Source organism: Sporobolomyces salmoneus, assembly GCF_050403485.1.
Source record: "Sporobolomyces salmoneus JCM6883 DNA, S_salmoneus_JCM6883_v1_ctg34, whole genome shotgun sequence".
In the NCBI taxonomy this organism is placed as follows: Eukaryota; Fungi; Basidiomycota; class Microbotryomycetes; order Sporidiobolales; family Sporidiobolaceae; genus Sporobolomyces; species Sporobolomyces salmoneus.
In genome coordinates this window covers 1-15,798 of record NW_027481129.1, presented here as the reverse complement: position 1 = coordinate 15,798, position 15,798 = coordinate 1, and the positions used below count along the sequence as shown (strand labels likewise).

Genomic DNA, 15,798 nt, shown 5'->3' with positions numbered 1-15,798 from the left:
TCAGAAGATCGCTTGAATTGAGTTTGAACCCTCGTGTTCTGCCGTCGATGAGATTCCAGAGATAACTTCGCCCAGTTCAACAGCGTCACAATTCCCTTCCGGAGAGCAGAGCATCAAGTGCGAGTATCCGTGAAAGGAGATCTGCAGAGATCAAATTTGAGGCAAAATCGGAGGAGTTCGTTGGTTTCACTGTTGTTCACTCGCAGCTGCTTCGAGGCCTCCAGCTTGCGGGCAGTCCTCACTACTAGCCGACGCTCCAGAGCTCAACCAGCTATATCGATCAGAGTGAGCCAGATTCGGAGACTGGGGCGAGAATGTACCGTTCTGCAGCTGTCGCTGAGCTGCAAAGACGCGGCCGATCTTTCCCACAACATCTCTAGCGCAGTCCGATCACGTAACGTCGAATAAGAGGAGCATAACTTCGTGTTTCGGGGTATCCTAAGTGCGTATATCGGGGTATCAAGTAGAAAGGGGTATTTGATAAGGGAGGAAGAGGAGAAAGAGGAGGGAGGGGAGGAGAGGGAGCGACGATAGGAAGGGGAAAGGAGAAGGAAAGTTGAACACTTTCCATACATTGAGTCGAGAGGAGTCGAGAGAAGAGACGAGATACAATAAGAGAAGAGAGAGGAGATGAGATTCTAACGAATATTCTACTTCGAGTTTATCTGAGTGATTGTCTCTTTTAAGGCGTAGGAAGTGAGGGATTTTGCTTGTTGATACATGTCGTTGCGATACGGTAGCTTCAATTTGCCGCCATCGAGGCGAAGGGAGCTCCTCGTTAGCGAAGGATTGCAATTTCGGGAGGACTGGTGGGCGAATCGTCGGCGAATCGATCAAACTCATCGATGAGGGCCTGTCCTGCAGTAGGCTCCACTTCAGTACCTACTCATTCAGTCGAAGAGAGTATCAGTAAAGGGCAGAAAAGAGAAAGGAGAACGAGGCGCAAGGAACTACTTACCATCACGGCTGACTTTGATCTCACGATTTCCGTTGAAACTGTTTCGAATATGCCGAGTGCGCGAGAATGGTAGTCGAGTACTGTCGAAGGAAAGCGTCAGAAGTCAGTTTCGATACTCCCGTTGCGTGAGAAAGGGAGGGTACTCACACTTTAATCCATTCGACCGCGAACGGCGTCCCCCATGTCGAACTCGATCCAGACCGGGCGGGTTTACGTTGTTGAAGCAGGTGAAGACAATCTCGCGTCAGTTTCAGTGGGGCGAGTCCGCGGCATGATAGCCACAAGCCGGAAAAACAGAGGGAGCGAAAACTAACCCATCATCTCGGTTTGAAGCCTTTGCGGCTGAAGCTTCTTTCGTCGCAGCGTCGACTCGGAGGATAGCATCTCGTAAACTACCAGGCGGGACCTCGTCGTTGAGTTCGCGAGCCTTCTTGAGGGAACCAGAATCGTACGTCGCAGCTTTGCGGGCAGCTTCAGCCACTTCCGGAGGGAGGTGAAGATTTGACGCAGTCAGAAAAGCCATACGCTCCTGTTCGAGCGCCATCTCTCGCTTGGCTTCGGCGTCGATCTCGCTCGGAAGTTTGAGAGGATAAGATCCACCGTGACGTTGTTCCGAAGACGTCGATTGGGATTGAGAGGCAGTTGTCGGGGTAATGAGCGAAGGTGAAGCTTGAGCGAGTCGATGTTCTGAAGGCGAGAAGAGAACTGGAGGTCGAGGTGGGAACGAAGTCGGTTCTTCGGCGTCCTCCTGAATCGTCTGAGAAGGAACGGACAAGGACGCCGACGAGACACTTTCGATCGAAGCTTGTCCTGACGATCCCCAAGACGGTCGCGATCCTTTGGGAGAGGCGACGGAAGAGATGGGACCTTTCATACGAGCGAACCCGAACCATTCTCCACTTCCGTTCGCGCTGAAGATGAGGAACACTTCTTTCGCGGTTCGAAACGCTTGTTGTAGAACGGGCTGTACCGAGCAGATTGAGAGCAGGTCAGGGCTTGCGCGGAACGAAGCGAGAGATTCTCAATCCAAACTTACCTCGTTGTGAGGTTGAGTAGCCCAGAGTCCGCTCTCTACTGACAATTTGAGATCTGCCTCGTCGTGACTCCTGCGACACAGAGCGATGACGAGTCAGTTTTGGCCCCGATCAAAAAGAGCTATGAAACGAACTCACTTCATGATGAACCACCGTTTCTCAAAGTGCTTCGTAAGGAAACTACTGGTCGTGCTCGTGGTGCCGACAGACGCACTGCTCGAACTTTCTCGACGCTCTTCGAAAGCTTTCGTGGCAGCGCTTTTCGGTTCGGCTCCTTCCTCCTTAATCTTGAGCCGGAGAATCTCTTCTGATTCATTCATGCGCTCACGCTGCAGTTTGACGAATGCTTTGTGGATACCTCCGATGCGTTGAGCGCCGACTCCCGTTTTTGATTCGTCCTCCTCCTTCCGGACTCGACAGAGAAGAGCCTTGCAGCGAGAATCGTTGGGTCGAAGCGGAAGACCATTCGAGACCGAGATGGCGTGCTGCAGATGAAGATTCGAGACATAGTTGACGAAGGCACCTGTTGAAAAGGGAAATGTACGAGATGAATACGCAACGGTCAAGAAAGGATGCCGAAGCGGAAAGTGGCAGCAGAGAAGCAGAGGAACAAGAAGCATACAATTTGAGCGAGCGATGAGATGAATCGATTCGACACCCGGCGAGGAGAGATCGATGTCGTCTCTCGAAAGAAGCCCTACAGCGCTAGGCGAGGGACGCGTGACGAAGAATTGCCAAAGCTCGGAGTGCGAAGCGTCGGACGGCACATTTCCAACCCTGACTCGGGGAACCGACCGAGAGTCAGTTTCATCTTCACGTCAGACGGCTTCAAAGCTCGAAGGACTTACCAGAGTGCGTGAGGAGAATGAGCCGGAGGTTTCGGTAAATTCCCCTTTCTCGCTCCTTGCCCAGATCGACCAGCCGGTTCATTCCTTGTAGCTCGTACAGGCTTGATACTTCCTGATGGTTGAGCTGCTTCACGGAGTCGGGTAGAAGCAAGGACACCTCGAGCGATTTCGATGGGTGGGGAGTAAATTTTCGGTGGAGAGGAAGGCGGCGGGAACGGCTGATTCAGGTTTGTCGGAGAGTATAGTGATGATACAGAGGGGCGAGGGGGGATGACAGGGGGAAGGGAAGAAGGGATAGGAGGAAAGGCGGATTGCGGACTCGCCGCGGAGGGAAGGGTAGAATGTTGATACACGACCTGCGTGGGTGGTTGGTACTGTGAGTACCGGCGATGATCTACCATGGTCGTTGTCGTTGGGGCATAGTGAGGCGGCATCGGATAAGGGTTGTAGGCAGATGCGTATTGCTGCTGATTCGGAACCAAAGTCTGCTGATGTCGACCTCCTCGCCAACTGGAATTATGTTGCTGCTGAAGTTGATGAGGACCTGAGACGACTTCCGAATAGACCATAGCTGGAGGGCGAGCGGAAGTTATCGGATAGACCATTTGCGAGGACTGAGAATGGTGTCGAGGCGCGTGAGTCACGCCCTGGGGAGGACGAGCGGGCGAATAAGATTCCGAGTGCGACTGAGTACCGGGAGAGGCAGTGTAGACGACTCGTTGAGGAGCGGGGGCGAAGTAGACAGGTTGATAGGGTCCGGCCGAAGAATTTGTCGTCGTCGTAGAAGGTTCAGCGAATTCGTTCGAAGGGTAACTCGGATGCCCAAGATCGTAATGTGAATACGGATTCGGGGCGGGCTGACACTGTTGAGAGCTCAGTGCTTCTGAAATCGAGTCAGGCGAAGGATCGTTTGGGTACCCGAGACCTCCTCCTCCTTCGAGAGCGGCCGGATGACTTGAGGGCGTCGTCACGGCACTCGCATAGTGCTGATACCACGGAGACGACGAAGACGATGAATAAGGCGATCCCGTCGAATAACCAGCCGATTGATCCGAGATTTGGGAGATCTGCGAAGGATGGCGCGGCAAGTGAGCGAGAAAAGGAGGCGTCGTTATCGTCGAGTGTCCATAACCACCTCCTCCTCCTCCTCCTCCTCCAGCTCCGGGACCTGAAGTATTAGGGATGTTGTTGTGAGGATGTTGCGATGGAAGAGCCGCGTAGAAATGATTATAATTTGATCCATCGTTCGAAGAAGTAGGAGAGGGTCCCTGCCAGCCGGAAGGAGGGCTGACGCGCTGCTGTGACGGATAGGGTCGGTTCGAAGGCCGGCGAGACAGTTGATTCCGCGATCGAGGAGGGTCGGCGTTCTTTCGGGTGAGGAGAATGGTCTAATCAGAAACGATAATCACGAGTGAGGCAAGGAAAGAGGGGAACGCGAAGCTCACCGAGTCAGCCCTGTTGACTGGCGGTCGAAGGGGAGCAACAGTCGTCGTCGTCTCTTCGTCGGCTCGTTGTGGAGAAGTCGAGCTGTTGCGAGGAGAGATCCGAAGTTGTTCAACAGCGGTCAAATCCGTCGACGCTCTCGAGTGACTTCCTGAGGAGGAGAACGGGATGGGTTAGCTACCCGGGTCCAGTACGAGGCTGCTCAGGAGAGAAAGTTGGACGAACCTGGAGTGCGTTCTCCATCTTTTGTCTCATCGAGTTCTTCTCCTTCCTTCAAGCTGAGAGCTCGTTGGAGCAGTTCAGTCACTCCTCCACCGCTACCAGCATTGACCGGAGAGTCCGTGTTGATCAATTGATCTTCGACTAGATCAACTTTTGCTGCTTCTTCTCCTCCAGACGATCGGGCAATCGGAAGTTGGATCGAGGTCGAGTCGACTGAATCCGATGAGGGCGCAGCTGAGCCGAGAGCCGGAGAGCTCATGCGACTGAGAGCGAGAGAGGACAGCGGGTATCGAGGCCGTTGGCTGATGAGGGAGCCAAGATTCGACAATCAAGAAGAGGGAGAATGATCAGTTCAGATTCATCGGGAGTCCCTCTAATAGCAGGGAGAGCTCGAGACAGAGGAGGAGGGACCTACCCGCAAAACGGATGAGAAGGTAGCTGAAAAGTCGACGGGAAAAAGCGAAGAGAAGTGAAGGCGGAAAGGGGAATTTAGGAGTGAGATGTCTCTTCCTTGCGTTCTCGTCGGGAGGTACGGTATATACGTATCGGCTTGAATCTCTGAGAAAGACGAAGCGTATGATCAGTTCTGCATTCTGGTCGAAGCTCTCCGAATTGCACTCCGTCACTGAAGTCTCTTCTTCCTTCTCCAGCTTCGTCATGATCGACTTGTTCCCCCTTTGCCTTTCTCTCGGATTCGACGCAATCTTGCCGATTTGCGTCGGGAACGATTCGACTCCGGGTCGATCGAGAGAGAGGGAACTGAGAGATTTGCAAGGAGAGAGCTTTGACATTCTTCCTCGTTTTCAGGTCTCTGCAAACTAATCCTCATCCGTTTACACTTGACCAGCCGGGATCTCGACCGTACTTTGACCTCATATTCTCTCGCAGTGCGGAATCGTCGTACAGCAACGCGGAGGAGGAGAGCGAAAAGACGAATCGAAATTTTCGAAACTTTCGAAAGTTCTTTTTCCTTCTTGAAGATCGCCCCGCAGAAGATCACAGTACTGTACAAGCACCCTCTGACGACTTTGATGGCGACTTTGACGTATACAGTACAGTACAGTATATTCGGAGAACGAGATTGCGAGATTGGGAAAGATTGTTGACGATCTGCAATTTGGAACCGTACTCAATCGACAGGAAACTACTTCTTACTGTCGATCCGCTCTCTTCCTCTCCTCTCTACATTTGTGCTTGGTCACTTTCTGTGTGTGACGTTATCCAATCGTGTAATCCACGAATTTCTACTGAAGTCACAACAAGAACAAAGATTCAGGAGAGTATTACAGTGTAGGCAGCTTCCGCCTCGAGATCTGTCATCGACGGTCCCATGGCGCGAGCCATCCTCGAGAGTCGTAATGCTCGTGAAGGATTCCAGAGGCAAAACTCGAAAACGTGGAGCCTTTTGTTCCGACGACTTCGACTCCTCTCGCTGCGATCTACCAGCGACAGGCAAGTTTCAGGTCGGAGACTCGGGGGAGGAAGTGCAAGCGAAAGGCGAGACTTACTTCGGCTTCGAGAAACGGATAAAGAAACGTCGCTAAATTCAACCCATCGAAATCACTGATCCATTCCTTGTCTCCGTTGACGAGTCGTTCGAGCGCCGGCACAGACTCGTCGCTGACTCCCGGAGTCGGGGAGATGAAGTCGCTGAGTACGAACAGGCATGGGAAGTATTCGTAGAAGATTTTGAGTGACGGTTCCTCCGCGGGTGAGGGAGAATCGGTTGCGAGATACAAGGGAATATTCAGTCGAGAAAGAGTCTTGTCGTTTGCTGGCCAAAGAGGTTTACGGCAGTGCAGAGAGGGGGCGAGAGGTTTTGCGAGGTGACCGGAGTGAGCTCGAGCGGTGAGGTCGAGGGATCGAGGGACGAGATGGGGTCGGAAAACAGGTGATTCAGCATTTTCAGCTTCCTCGTCGTCATCCCATGTAGGCGGGAAGGTAGAATTCGAGACGAAAGATCGTCGAGGCCGTAAAGATCTTTTAGTTTGCTTCGATACTTCGCGCACTAAACGATCGACTTCCTTCGCCTTGATACCGAGTACTGAATGAGTAACCTTGCGAAAGATCGAGGTCATTCTTGAATTCGCGTCTCTCTACAGGCCCATATCTCGTGTCAGCGTTCTCGCGCGCGACGACGACAAGGCGAAACGAGAGACACTCACCCAAAATACGCTACTTCGCTCCCGACTCCCCGTACGAGCATGAACAGCTATGTAGCTCCCGAGTCTATCCCTCACCTCGTCACTGATCGCATCCAATCCCGTGTTGTTGAGAATCACTCCATTGAACGTTTTCTCGTAATCCCGCCGATTCTCCTCCTTCGCCAGATTCAGCCTTGACCCACTGAAGAGACTACCGAACTGCAAGAGTCGCTTCTCTGCCAGAGTTCCTTCGAGAAGGTCTTGTAAATCGAGTCGTGAGGTGAAGAGAGCGAGATCGGTAGGCGTGTCCCTTGAGTCGTAGATTTGGTAGGACCTCCTATCGTTGTCTTCGAACGCGTGAATGTCTTCCGGTTCGAGCCCTAGACCTCCATCGTTCAAGCTCGCCGTGAAGACAGCTCGAGAAGAGTTCCATCGATCGACGAGTTGCCTCCCGGCGAAGAGTTTCGGGTCGATCAACCAGTCCCATGCCACGTAGGTCCATAACTTCGGATCGTCGCAGAGAGTACGTTGTGAGATTTGAACGGAATCCGGATGAGGAGCGATCGGGAGTTGCTGTATTCCCGCCTTGCACTCCTCCGAGAAGACCAGTCTCCATGTGAGGTCCAAGCCCGGGCCCCAGGGTTGCGGCGTCCCGAGTCGTGCAGGTGGGAGTAGGAGAGTACGATTCAAGAGCCGAGCGAGCACGAGAGCGTTGACGAGAGATTTGCGTTCTATAGAGTCGCAACGAAGGTCAAATTCAGCTGCGATCACTCGTTCCAAGCCGTTTCGTTTTCGCATTCGCGACCTGAGAATCAGTTATGTAACGTACGATTGTGAAACCCCGAGTGGTTCTCGAAAGACAAGTACTTGACGCTTGGATCCTTTGAAGGAGATCTCGTAACAGGTCGCACGTTCAGCTTTGTCGCTGTACCGCTCTCCTCCTCCTCCGCCTCCTCCTCCTGCTCCTCGTCGTCGTCCACTTCCTCGTGAGCTTGTGTAGTCGATAGGTCTTCTTCGAGAGACTCTATACTGGTCGGGTCCGCGTTCTCGAGGGCTGAAGAATTTTCCGAATCCGAACTCGACGCCTGTTCCTGTGCTCCCGCCTGGAGCAGATCCCCTCGCGTCGAATCTTCCCGAACGTCTACTGCATCCTTCGTTCCACCCCATCCCAAGCCGAGTCCGTCTGGTGCCGCCGATTCCGCTGCCCAGTAGTATTCCCTCCATTCCTTCAATTGAGCCTCTATCCCGTGAGAGGATGCCTCGATATCGATATCCTTCCATACTCTCGCGCTGACGATCACGATCCCGACGAAACAGAGGAAGAGGAAGAGGTTCGTCCGTTTCCTCGTTGTTGTTGTTCGAAACAGAGAGAAACCGCGCGGGCGTACGATTTGCGAATTTGAGGCAGGGAGGAGTGGTTCTGCTTGGTGGTCGAAGTCGTGAAGGTTGGTGTAAGAGGCCCTGCGCGAGGAAGCAGGGCTCTCCTGATCGAGAAAGGGAGAAGTCGGACGGTTCATCTACCGAGGTGGGATGGCGATCTAGAGGTTGCTCGTGGCTCTCCTCTCAAAGGAGTGTACCCACCCGAGGTGTAGGTGAGATTGGCGGAGTAGGGGAAGGAGGGAGGAGGAAGAAGCGAGGTGGTTATTTGTCGAAAACTTTGGCTGGTTCGCGTCGAGTCGCGTTGGTCAGAAAGAGAGAGATAGAGGAAGAGGCGTAGAGGAAGAGCAAAGGAGCAGGAAACCTCGCGAGGCAGCAAACGACGAAACAAACAGGAGGTTTGTGCGCTCGAACGGGGTAAACGAATTTCGTCTTTGCTTTGTTCGTTCGAGAGACTCTCCTGCGAACAACGATCCCTGCGACGTAGCTCGAATGGGAGAGGAATCTGAGAGGATTCGTGGGCACAAAAGTCCCATGCGAATGGCAGCTCTCCCACCTTTAACAGTGTAGTTGAGTCGTTGATAGTGATTGCAAGTAAAACTTTACCCTTCGAGGGGTGTCAGAGGTAGAACGTAACGAGAGCGCAATATTCCTGCGTGCAAGATGGCTCGGAGTTTGCTGGGAGAAGTGCGAAAGTAGCTGGAAAGGAACAGGAGGAGCGGGAAAGGTCGAATTTTGCTGCGATGCGAATCTAACTTGAAGCGGAGAACTTCTTGCGAAGCTTTGGAAGGACGTATCGAAGGGAGCGAAGGATGCCGGCAGAGAGAATCCCTTTGAGGGATTGGTTGAACGTAGGTCGAGCGACGATTTGACCGATACCTGCGAAAATGAAAAGCGACTTAGTTTCGTTCAGTTCCAACGATACTCGAGAAGGAGGCGCAACACTCACTCTTCGAGACAATCGAGTTGAATTCGTCGTCCTCCACGATCCTCTCCCACAGTTTCTGTTGATCTAGATCGATCCTTCCTTCGTCCTCCCCTTGACTCGTTTCCGCCTTGTCCTTGTTGCCCACGCTCTTCGCTTTGCTCAAGGCGATCGCTCCTTCCAAGTTCCATTTCCTCTCGTAGTGCCCAAGCACCTTGTCCCTGAGCCCCTTTGGCAAACGACTAGCCGTACTCGCTCGGACGCTCGAACTCAAATCCTGCCTCATCAACCTCACGCCGTGCCCGTCTTCGCCGATCGTGTGGACACTCTTCCAGAAGCTCTTGAGTAATCCTCCATACAGAGAACGGAACGAAGGTAGTTGGGCGGCAACGATATTTCGAACCTTGTGAGGATTTTCGCCAACTTTCATTCGGAAATCTCCTTGATACGATAGTCCGGCGATCGTTTCGAAAAGTTGGACTTCGGTGAATGACTCGGGTAAGAGGAGAAGGGAAGTTCGGAGAGCTGATGCGAGGTTGACTTGATTCGCTAATCGAACCCTTGCGTCGTCGAGAAGGATCTTCACCTGAACACAGATTGGCCTCCGGCTGGTGAGCAACGCTCGATTGAAACTGAGAATCGAGGATGGGGCTTACAGGTTTCTGAGTTCGTCCGCTAATGTAAAGCGTTTCCCAGTCCAACATGTCTCGACAGAGAGCGTCCACCGAAATACACCCATACTTGACGGTCTATTGTCCATTTTCTTCCAATCTTTAGCTTCCAATCGAGTGAGGGACGATAGGAGTTAGCGGAACTGACCTTGCCATTGACTTCGACCTCGACGTTGAACCAAACTTCCGCTCCCAAACCCTTCTCTTGTAACCAAGCTACTGCGTTCGCTCCGAGCAGTCTCATCAGACCAGAGTAGTGTTGTGGATGTTGCTGCATATTGATCGCATGCCAATGAGATGGATGAGAAACGGCAAACACGAAATCCAACAGCGGTTTGTCCTGTTTTCTCTCTCTCGTGCATTCAGCAAGGATTCTCCCGCATGAAAGGGTCTGGGACTCGCACTTACCTCTGCCGTGTAACCTTTTTGTCGGAAAACTCCCGAGCCATAGGCGAATGCGAACCTCACTGGCGATTTCTTGAACGCGCTCAAAACATCTTGTAAATCATTTTCCACCTCTTGCGGTACTTCGATGATCTGATTTCGTCCGAATGAAGGTGGTAGTTCTGTCACTGAGGTGATAACTCTTCGTTTCGGAGGAAGGCGAGCTTGTTCGGGCGGAGGAGAAATGGGGTTCGGACCTAGAGAAGGCGGCGAAGGAGAAGAGGAAGAGAATTCGGGATCTGGTTGTAGCCGTCTACGAGCAGCCGGTGTCAGGTTCGGGGGAGGAGACGAAGTTGAGGGATGTCGCGAATTTTCGGTGTCGGGGAGGAGTGAATACCGGCTCGAGTGGAAAGCGGCAGTTCGGAATGGTACTGGCGCATGCACTAGAGCTAGTCGGGTGGTCGAAGACAATCGTAGCATCGTTTCGAGGCGGCTTCAGCAGAATGAGTGGAGAGTGGAGAGGGGAGTCTGCTACGAAGCAACCGGTCGATCAGTCAGGTATGCTGGTCGCTGTACATTGAGGTATGGAGAGGCTCGTATGCGTCCTCTGTACGGATCTGACGAGATGTCTACCCGAATACTGCGTTCCGAAAGATCCGAAAGTCACTCACTTGTAGCTGAAAGACTGCGAGCAACGATACGTGGTCGGGAGAGGCAAGCAAAAGGATGATACTGATTAGTGAGTCCGTGAGTCGGTTTCGGATGGAGGATGGAGCTGGAGGAAGCTGATTAGAGAGCAGTTCCGGAACCGACGCAACGAAACTCTCTCAAAAACTAAAGTCGTTTCCATCGCAAAGGCTTCATCCCGACACCACTGTGCGGGCTCCGCTGCTGTGCGGTTGAATTCAGAGTGAAGTGCGACGAAACAAACTCCTAAATATTCCGCGGAGCTCGCTCACTTTCCTTTTCCGGGGTTGTCTCTCCCTCTCTTCTTCCCGGCCTGCCTGCCACCTCTCGCCCTTTCGACAGCAATATGAACCCCTAATTGGTCTCCATTGCGTTCTTCAGTCTCTGCCATTGCTCCGCTCTGTTTCTCCTTCTTCCACTCTTCGACTCTTCTCCTCCCGCTCGCTCACTCTCCCAAAGGAAGTAAAATCTAAGATCTACGCTCTACGGTACGTCATTCTCTCGTCGGGATTCTATCGGTTCACAAGTACTGTAGCTGACCTCAATTCCAGATGAGCGGTTTGCATCGTCGTACTTCTTCGGCTGCTCTGCACTATTCGAGGATACCGGGCAACGAAGGTCAAGACATCTCCTTGTACTCATCTTCGGCTGCGAACGTCAAGGAACGAGGAGGAGGGGGAGCTTACTCGTCGGTTCCGGTCAACGTCAGGCCAGAGGATGAACTGTTGCCGGAGGAGGAAGAGAAAGATGGCCTGTTGTCGCAGTCACCTCGGTTAAACTCTCGTCAAGCGTCGAACAAAGGCGGGAGGCAGCGGTCAAAATGTCGAATTCTTCTCTTATTGGTGGTCTTGACGAGCACGGCGATCATCCTCTATGCGCTCGTAACAGGTTGGATAGAGAAGAGGGACGCTGAGAAAGTTTGGGGGAATTGGAAGGACTGGGCGCAATACGGGAAAACGGCGCCGACAGTTGGTAAACTCAACTCGTCGGATTCGAGTGGCTCAGAAGATCTATTCGCAGCGCCAGGACGACTTCGGGCATCATCTTCTTCGATCTCCGCAACGGTCCTCCCCTCTCGAGCGTCTTTTCTCGCGTCGAAAGCCGCCAACGCTTCTTCAGCATCGAATGTCACACGCGGGTCGTTCTCGAGAGCTCGAATGACTCAAGTCAACGAACGGGTCGACCAAGGCAATCTGTCGGCGTACAGGTGGCACGAAACTCTCCCTGAACTCACGAAGCTTCCTCCTTACTCGAGCTCCCACGAGGGCCAACCTCGTCGACTGATCGTAGTCGGTAAGTACACCGAGTTCAAGTTCAGCTCAGGACAGATAAGTGGGAATACTGAATCTTCTGAACATCTAGGTGATCTGCATGGAACTTATCGATCTCTTCTCCGTCTCCTGCGGGGCATAAATTACACGCCGTCTCACGACACTCTCTTGCACACGGGCGACATCCTTTCCAAATCGACGCTCGAAAACTCTCTGCATACTATTCGAATCTTGCGAAAGTTGGGAGCGAAGGGGGTTCGAGGCAATCATGATCAAAAAGTTCTCGAATGGAGGAGCTGGATGGAGACGTTAGGACCCCTCGATCAGACGAGCGGCGAGGTCGGAGCGAAGGCGCACACCGGAGAGGAAGAAGCAAACGTTCGCAAGGGAGAATTGGATTCGTCGACGAGAGTCAGACCATCGAGGGAGGATTCGTCGAGTTGGAGCGGAGCGCAAGATCCCCGAAACATGGCGACGAAAACGACGACTCCGGAACCTCGAAGGGAGAAGCGGGACTGGTTCAATTGGCCGTTCAGAAACGAAGACGGAAATGGTGAAACGGACGTACTTGGAGAATCGAGCGACTCGGATCGCTACGAGGAGGCGCAAGATTCGCTCAGCTCTGCCAAAACTCAACCCACCGATCGTCGTCGGCCCTCCGGACAGAGACCTGCTCGATTGTCATCTCCCTCGACAAAGTCCAGCTCGTCTTCGCTCGGCACCGCCAGCAGATTGTCACGTCCAACTTCTTCATCTACCGGATCCTCCTCCTCCTCAAATCTAGTCAACACAACGCTTCTCGGTCCCCTTTACGCTCATCTCGATCCTTCCTTAACGACGCAAGAACGCTCTCTTCTCGGGATACAAGTCCCAAGCGGTTGGGAATGGGGCAGTCAGCATTTTGTTATCGCTCGACATCTCTCCCTCGAGGATGTGGCTTACCTCGAGAGCTTGCCGTTGACCTTGTGGGTGGAAGAATTGAACAGTTTCATCGTGCACGCTGGAATCGGTGAGCACATCGTTTTTCAGTTCATTCGTTTCCCTCGCTGACTTCGACCCCCGTCACTCCCTAAGTCCCATGGAACCAAACTCCGCAAGAATCTTTCTCACCGTTTCCTTCCTCTCTGTCGACTTCGCCTCTCTCCTCGACATCCGAAGCTTCTTTCGTTCCCGATTCGAAAACGGATCGCTCCCTCGCGGCATCTCTTCGAGGTTCCCTCCTTCTTCTGCGACAGAACCGAGATCCATTCACCTTATTAAACCTTCGGACTCTCTCCCTCGTGCGTCCCGCCTCTTCGGGCGAATCTCACAGAAACGGAAAGGTCAGGATCAAGGGACCGCCGGCTGAGTGGAAAGTGAGTAGCAAGTCTCATCGAGCGTCAAGGAACCAGCGACCTTGGTGGAGTGCCTGGGAATATGGAGTATCGGAGTACGAAAAGGTTACCGCAAACGATAAGACGATTGGAATCGTGTATGGCCATTGGGCTAGTCAAGGACTGCAGGCGCAGAAACACTCGTAGGGAGATTCTCGTCCAGGTTCCGTGTTTGTCGGGAGAAACTGATCATTCCCTGTCGCGTTCTAAACAGTGTCGGACTCGACTCGGGTTGTGTCTACGGTCGGAAACTCTCGGCACTGGTCCTCGACATGTCGTCTCCGTCGGTCAACGAATCCCCGAATCCTCTTTCGTCTCTCGCTTCTACCTCGAACGTCTCAAGCTCGAATGCGGATCCTTCATCCTACTCTCGCTCGTCGTCCCCCGAGTTGACCACATCTCCCTCGAATCCATCGATCAAGGCTCGACCTCCTCTCCCGCAAGGTGGTCGTCTCGATCGCGTCGTCAAAGCATCTTCGACGAGCACTCTCTCTGCTCCGACTCTCTCGTCGGCCGCAGCGGAGGAAGCCTCTCGTACTGGAGATAGCCCGTGGTGGAGACCGTGGAAGCGCGACAACTCGCAAGATGAACAGCGATTGAAAGGATCAGAGGGACCCGGAGTAGGAGAAGACGCTCTCAAGTTGGGAAAGCGGGCTCCGCCGCAATTCAGACCCCTCGGTGGACTTGAGGAGGAGAAATTCCGGTTGGTCGCGGCGATGGAGGAAGATTCGAGCACGTCCTCCGCTCCGGTAACGACAATGCGAAAGAGCTCTGCGGATTCCGACTCGACGCCGACCTCCACCACCGTCGAGAAGCACAAGAAACATCCTCGCAAGTCATCGACTTCTTCGCTGACACCACCCGCTACTTCGTCTCCATCAATCACTTCCTCCCTCTCCTCCGACGCTGCATCCCGAACCTCGCTTTCGTCTCGACTCTTCCCCTCGTTGTTAAGAACTTCCACTGCTGTATCCGACATAGAAGACGACGAGGACACTAGACTCCGTTCGCCTGGTGCCAACTCGGAGGTGGAAATGGAAGCGGAAGGAGAAGAGGAGGAGGAAGAAGAGCAAGATCCCGAGTCTCCCTTTTCAGCCCAGCAGGTTATCTATCAACCCCTCGGTCGAGACAAGAAGGTTTGGATTGTCGACGTTGACTGTGGGAGTGAGATCGAGATGGATACTGAGTGATTCGCGCCCTCGATTTTTTCTCGTCTTCTTCTTCTCCCTGTTTCTTTGCTTCCCTGTATCGCAAATTCCCTCTGTAGCCATAGTACACATACATCGATATCCTTTGCAACCTATTCTCTCGAGCTGAGCTACTGTCAAATAGAATTTATACAACAACATGAAGTAGAACTAGAAACGAAAACTTCACCCTCGCTCTCCTGCAAACGCCTCAGCGACGTTCACATCTTGACTCATCATGAGTAACTTGGCACCCTAAATCGCAGTACCGATTCCCGCATTTTTTGCAACTGTATTTCCCTTTGTAGCCGCAGACGGAGCACATTTGGACCGGAGGACGCTTCGAAGGTTCGCTCGCGATCGTTAAATATGAAGGATTCGTGACCTTTTCCGACGATGTAGGATCGGGTAGACCCTGTTCAGCATGTAACAGACCGGAGTCAGTTTCGGCTATACACTGCACCAAGCTAGGAGAAGGGAGAGCTCACAGATTCGTCGATCAATTGACCCAAGTTTTTGCGATACAACAACAATTGTCGAACCGCTTTCGAACCTTGCTTCTTCCTAGATCTCGCTGCACCTTCTTCTTTCGACTCCAATCCAGAGTCGCGGGGTTCTTCGTCGTCGTCGTCGCCTGTGATTTTCGAGATCCCCGCCGAAGGTTCCGTATAGTTCGTTCGTTCGAGATCGTTCAAATGTCGCCGGATACGTTTCGAAACGTACTCTGACGATGCGACGACCGAAGAAGCAGCGACGGCTCTGGTAGCTAAAGACAACACGGGGACGAGGGAGATCAGATCCGAAGACGAGGTTTCGGGAAGCGGCGGAAGCAGAGAATTAGAGCAAGTAACTTACGTTGCCTCCTGTCTTTCTTGCCAGTACCAAGCATCGGAAAGAGTCGAAATGAGGGAATAGAAGAGAGAGAAAGATGAATGATCTTGCGAATCCCTTCTCTCCCTTCAACAATTCGCCAAAGACACACGAAATGGACGCACAGCTACGACAGATGCTCGGACAACTAGGAGGAGGAGGAGCACCGGCTCCAGGAGGAGATCAACCTACAAATGACAATGCCGAAACGATCCACATCAGCTCGTTAGCTCTACTCAAGGTAAGTCACACTGTCAGCGATCATCACGAGCGAGTCTTCTATGGCATTCGCGCGTAACGCAAGAGGGGGGGGGGGGGGGAAAAAAAAAAAAAAAAACGCTGACGACCCAATATCGAATAATGTAGCGCGAGCACTCGATCCCCCCATTGGTGCACGTAGTTTT

At 52.9% G+C, this 15,798-nt stretch overlaps 6 protein-coding genes across 6 annotated transcripts; 2 read left to right on the top strand and 4 right to left on the bottom strand.

The window, feature by feature from the left end:
* Window positions 1–778: 778 nt before the first annotated feature.
* JCM6883_005546 (uncharacterized protein) lies at window positions 779–4,764 on the bottom strand (the record flags this gene model as incomplete). Its single annotated transcript, XM_076633101.1, has 9 exons — window positions 779–882; window positions 959–1,038; window positions 1,273–1,922; window positions 1,995–2,064; window positions 2,131–2,515; window positions 2,615–2,769; window positions 2,841–4,228; window positions 4,286–4,434; window positions 4,509–4,764. 9 exons carry the CDS (start codon window positions 4,762–4,764, stop codon window positions 779–781), a joined length of 3,237 nt encoding a protein of 1,078 aa, XP_076486856.1.
* A 1,057-nt stretch (window positions 4,765–5,821) lies between these two features.
* JCM6883_005545 (uncharacterized protein) lies at window positions 5,822–8,166 on the bottom strand (the record flags this gene model as incomplete). The annotated part of the gene is made up of 4 exons (XM_076633100.1): window positions 5,822–5,944; window positions 6,014–6,601; window positions 6,671–7,380; window positions 7,479–8,166. The coding sequence occupies 4 exons, from the start codon at window positions 8,164–8,166 to the stop codon at window positions 5,822–5,824; spliced, it is 2,109 nt and encodes a 702-aa protein (XP_076486855.1).
* Window positions 8,167–8,777: 611 nt separating this feature from the next.
* Window positions 8,778–10,486, bottom strand: TAM41 (putative phosphatidate cytidylyltransferase; the record flags this gene model as incomplete). Its single annotated transcript, XM_076633099.1, has 5 exons — window positions 8,778–8,905; window positions 8,976–9,537; window positions 9,608–9,700; window positions 9,771–9,962; window positions 10,031–10,486. 5 exons carry the CDS (start codon window positions 10,484–10,486, stop codon window positions 8,778–8,780), a joined length of 1,431 nt encoding a protein of 476 aa, XP_076486854.1.
* Window positions 10,487–11,244: 758 nt separating this feature from the next.
* Window positions 11,245–14,527, top strand: JCM6883_005543 (uncharacterized protein; the record flags this gene model as incomplete). Its single annotated transcript, XM_076633098.1, has 4 exons — window positions 11,245–11,986; window positions 12,056–12,973; window positions 13,039–13,480; window positions 13,552–14,527. The coding sequence occupies 4 exons, from the start codon at window positions 11,245–11,247 to the stop codon at window positions 14,525–14,527; spliced, it is 3,078 nt and encodes a 1,025-aa protein (XP_076486853.1).
* A 208-nt stretch (window positions 14,528–14,735) lies between these two features.
* HIT1 (Hit1p) lies at window positions 14,736–15,413 on the bottom strand (the record flags this gene model as incomplete). The annotated part of the gene is made up of 3 exons (XM_076633097.1): window positions 14,736–14,939; window positions 15,013–15,290; window positions 15,380–15,413. The coding sequence occupies 3 exons, from the start codon at window positions 15,411–15,413 to the stop codon at window positions 14,736–14,738; spliced, it is 516 nt and encodes a 171-aa protein (XP_076486852.1).
* A 96-nt stretch (window positions 15,414–15,509) lies between these two features.
* JCM6883_005541 (uncharacterized protein) lies at window positions 15,510–15,635 on the top strand (the record flags this gene model as incomplete). The annotated part of the gene is made up of 1 exon (XM_076633096.1): window positions 15,510–15,635. A coding segment is annotated over one exon (126 nt), but the record flags the coding sequence as incomplete, so codon positions are not given.
* Between the last annotated feature and the right edge of the window lie 163 nt (window positions 15,636–15,798).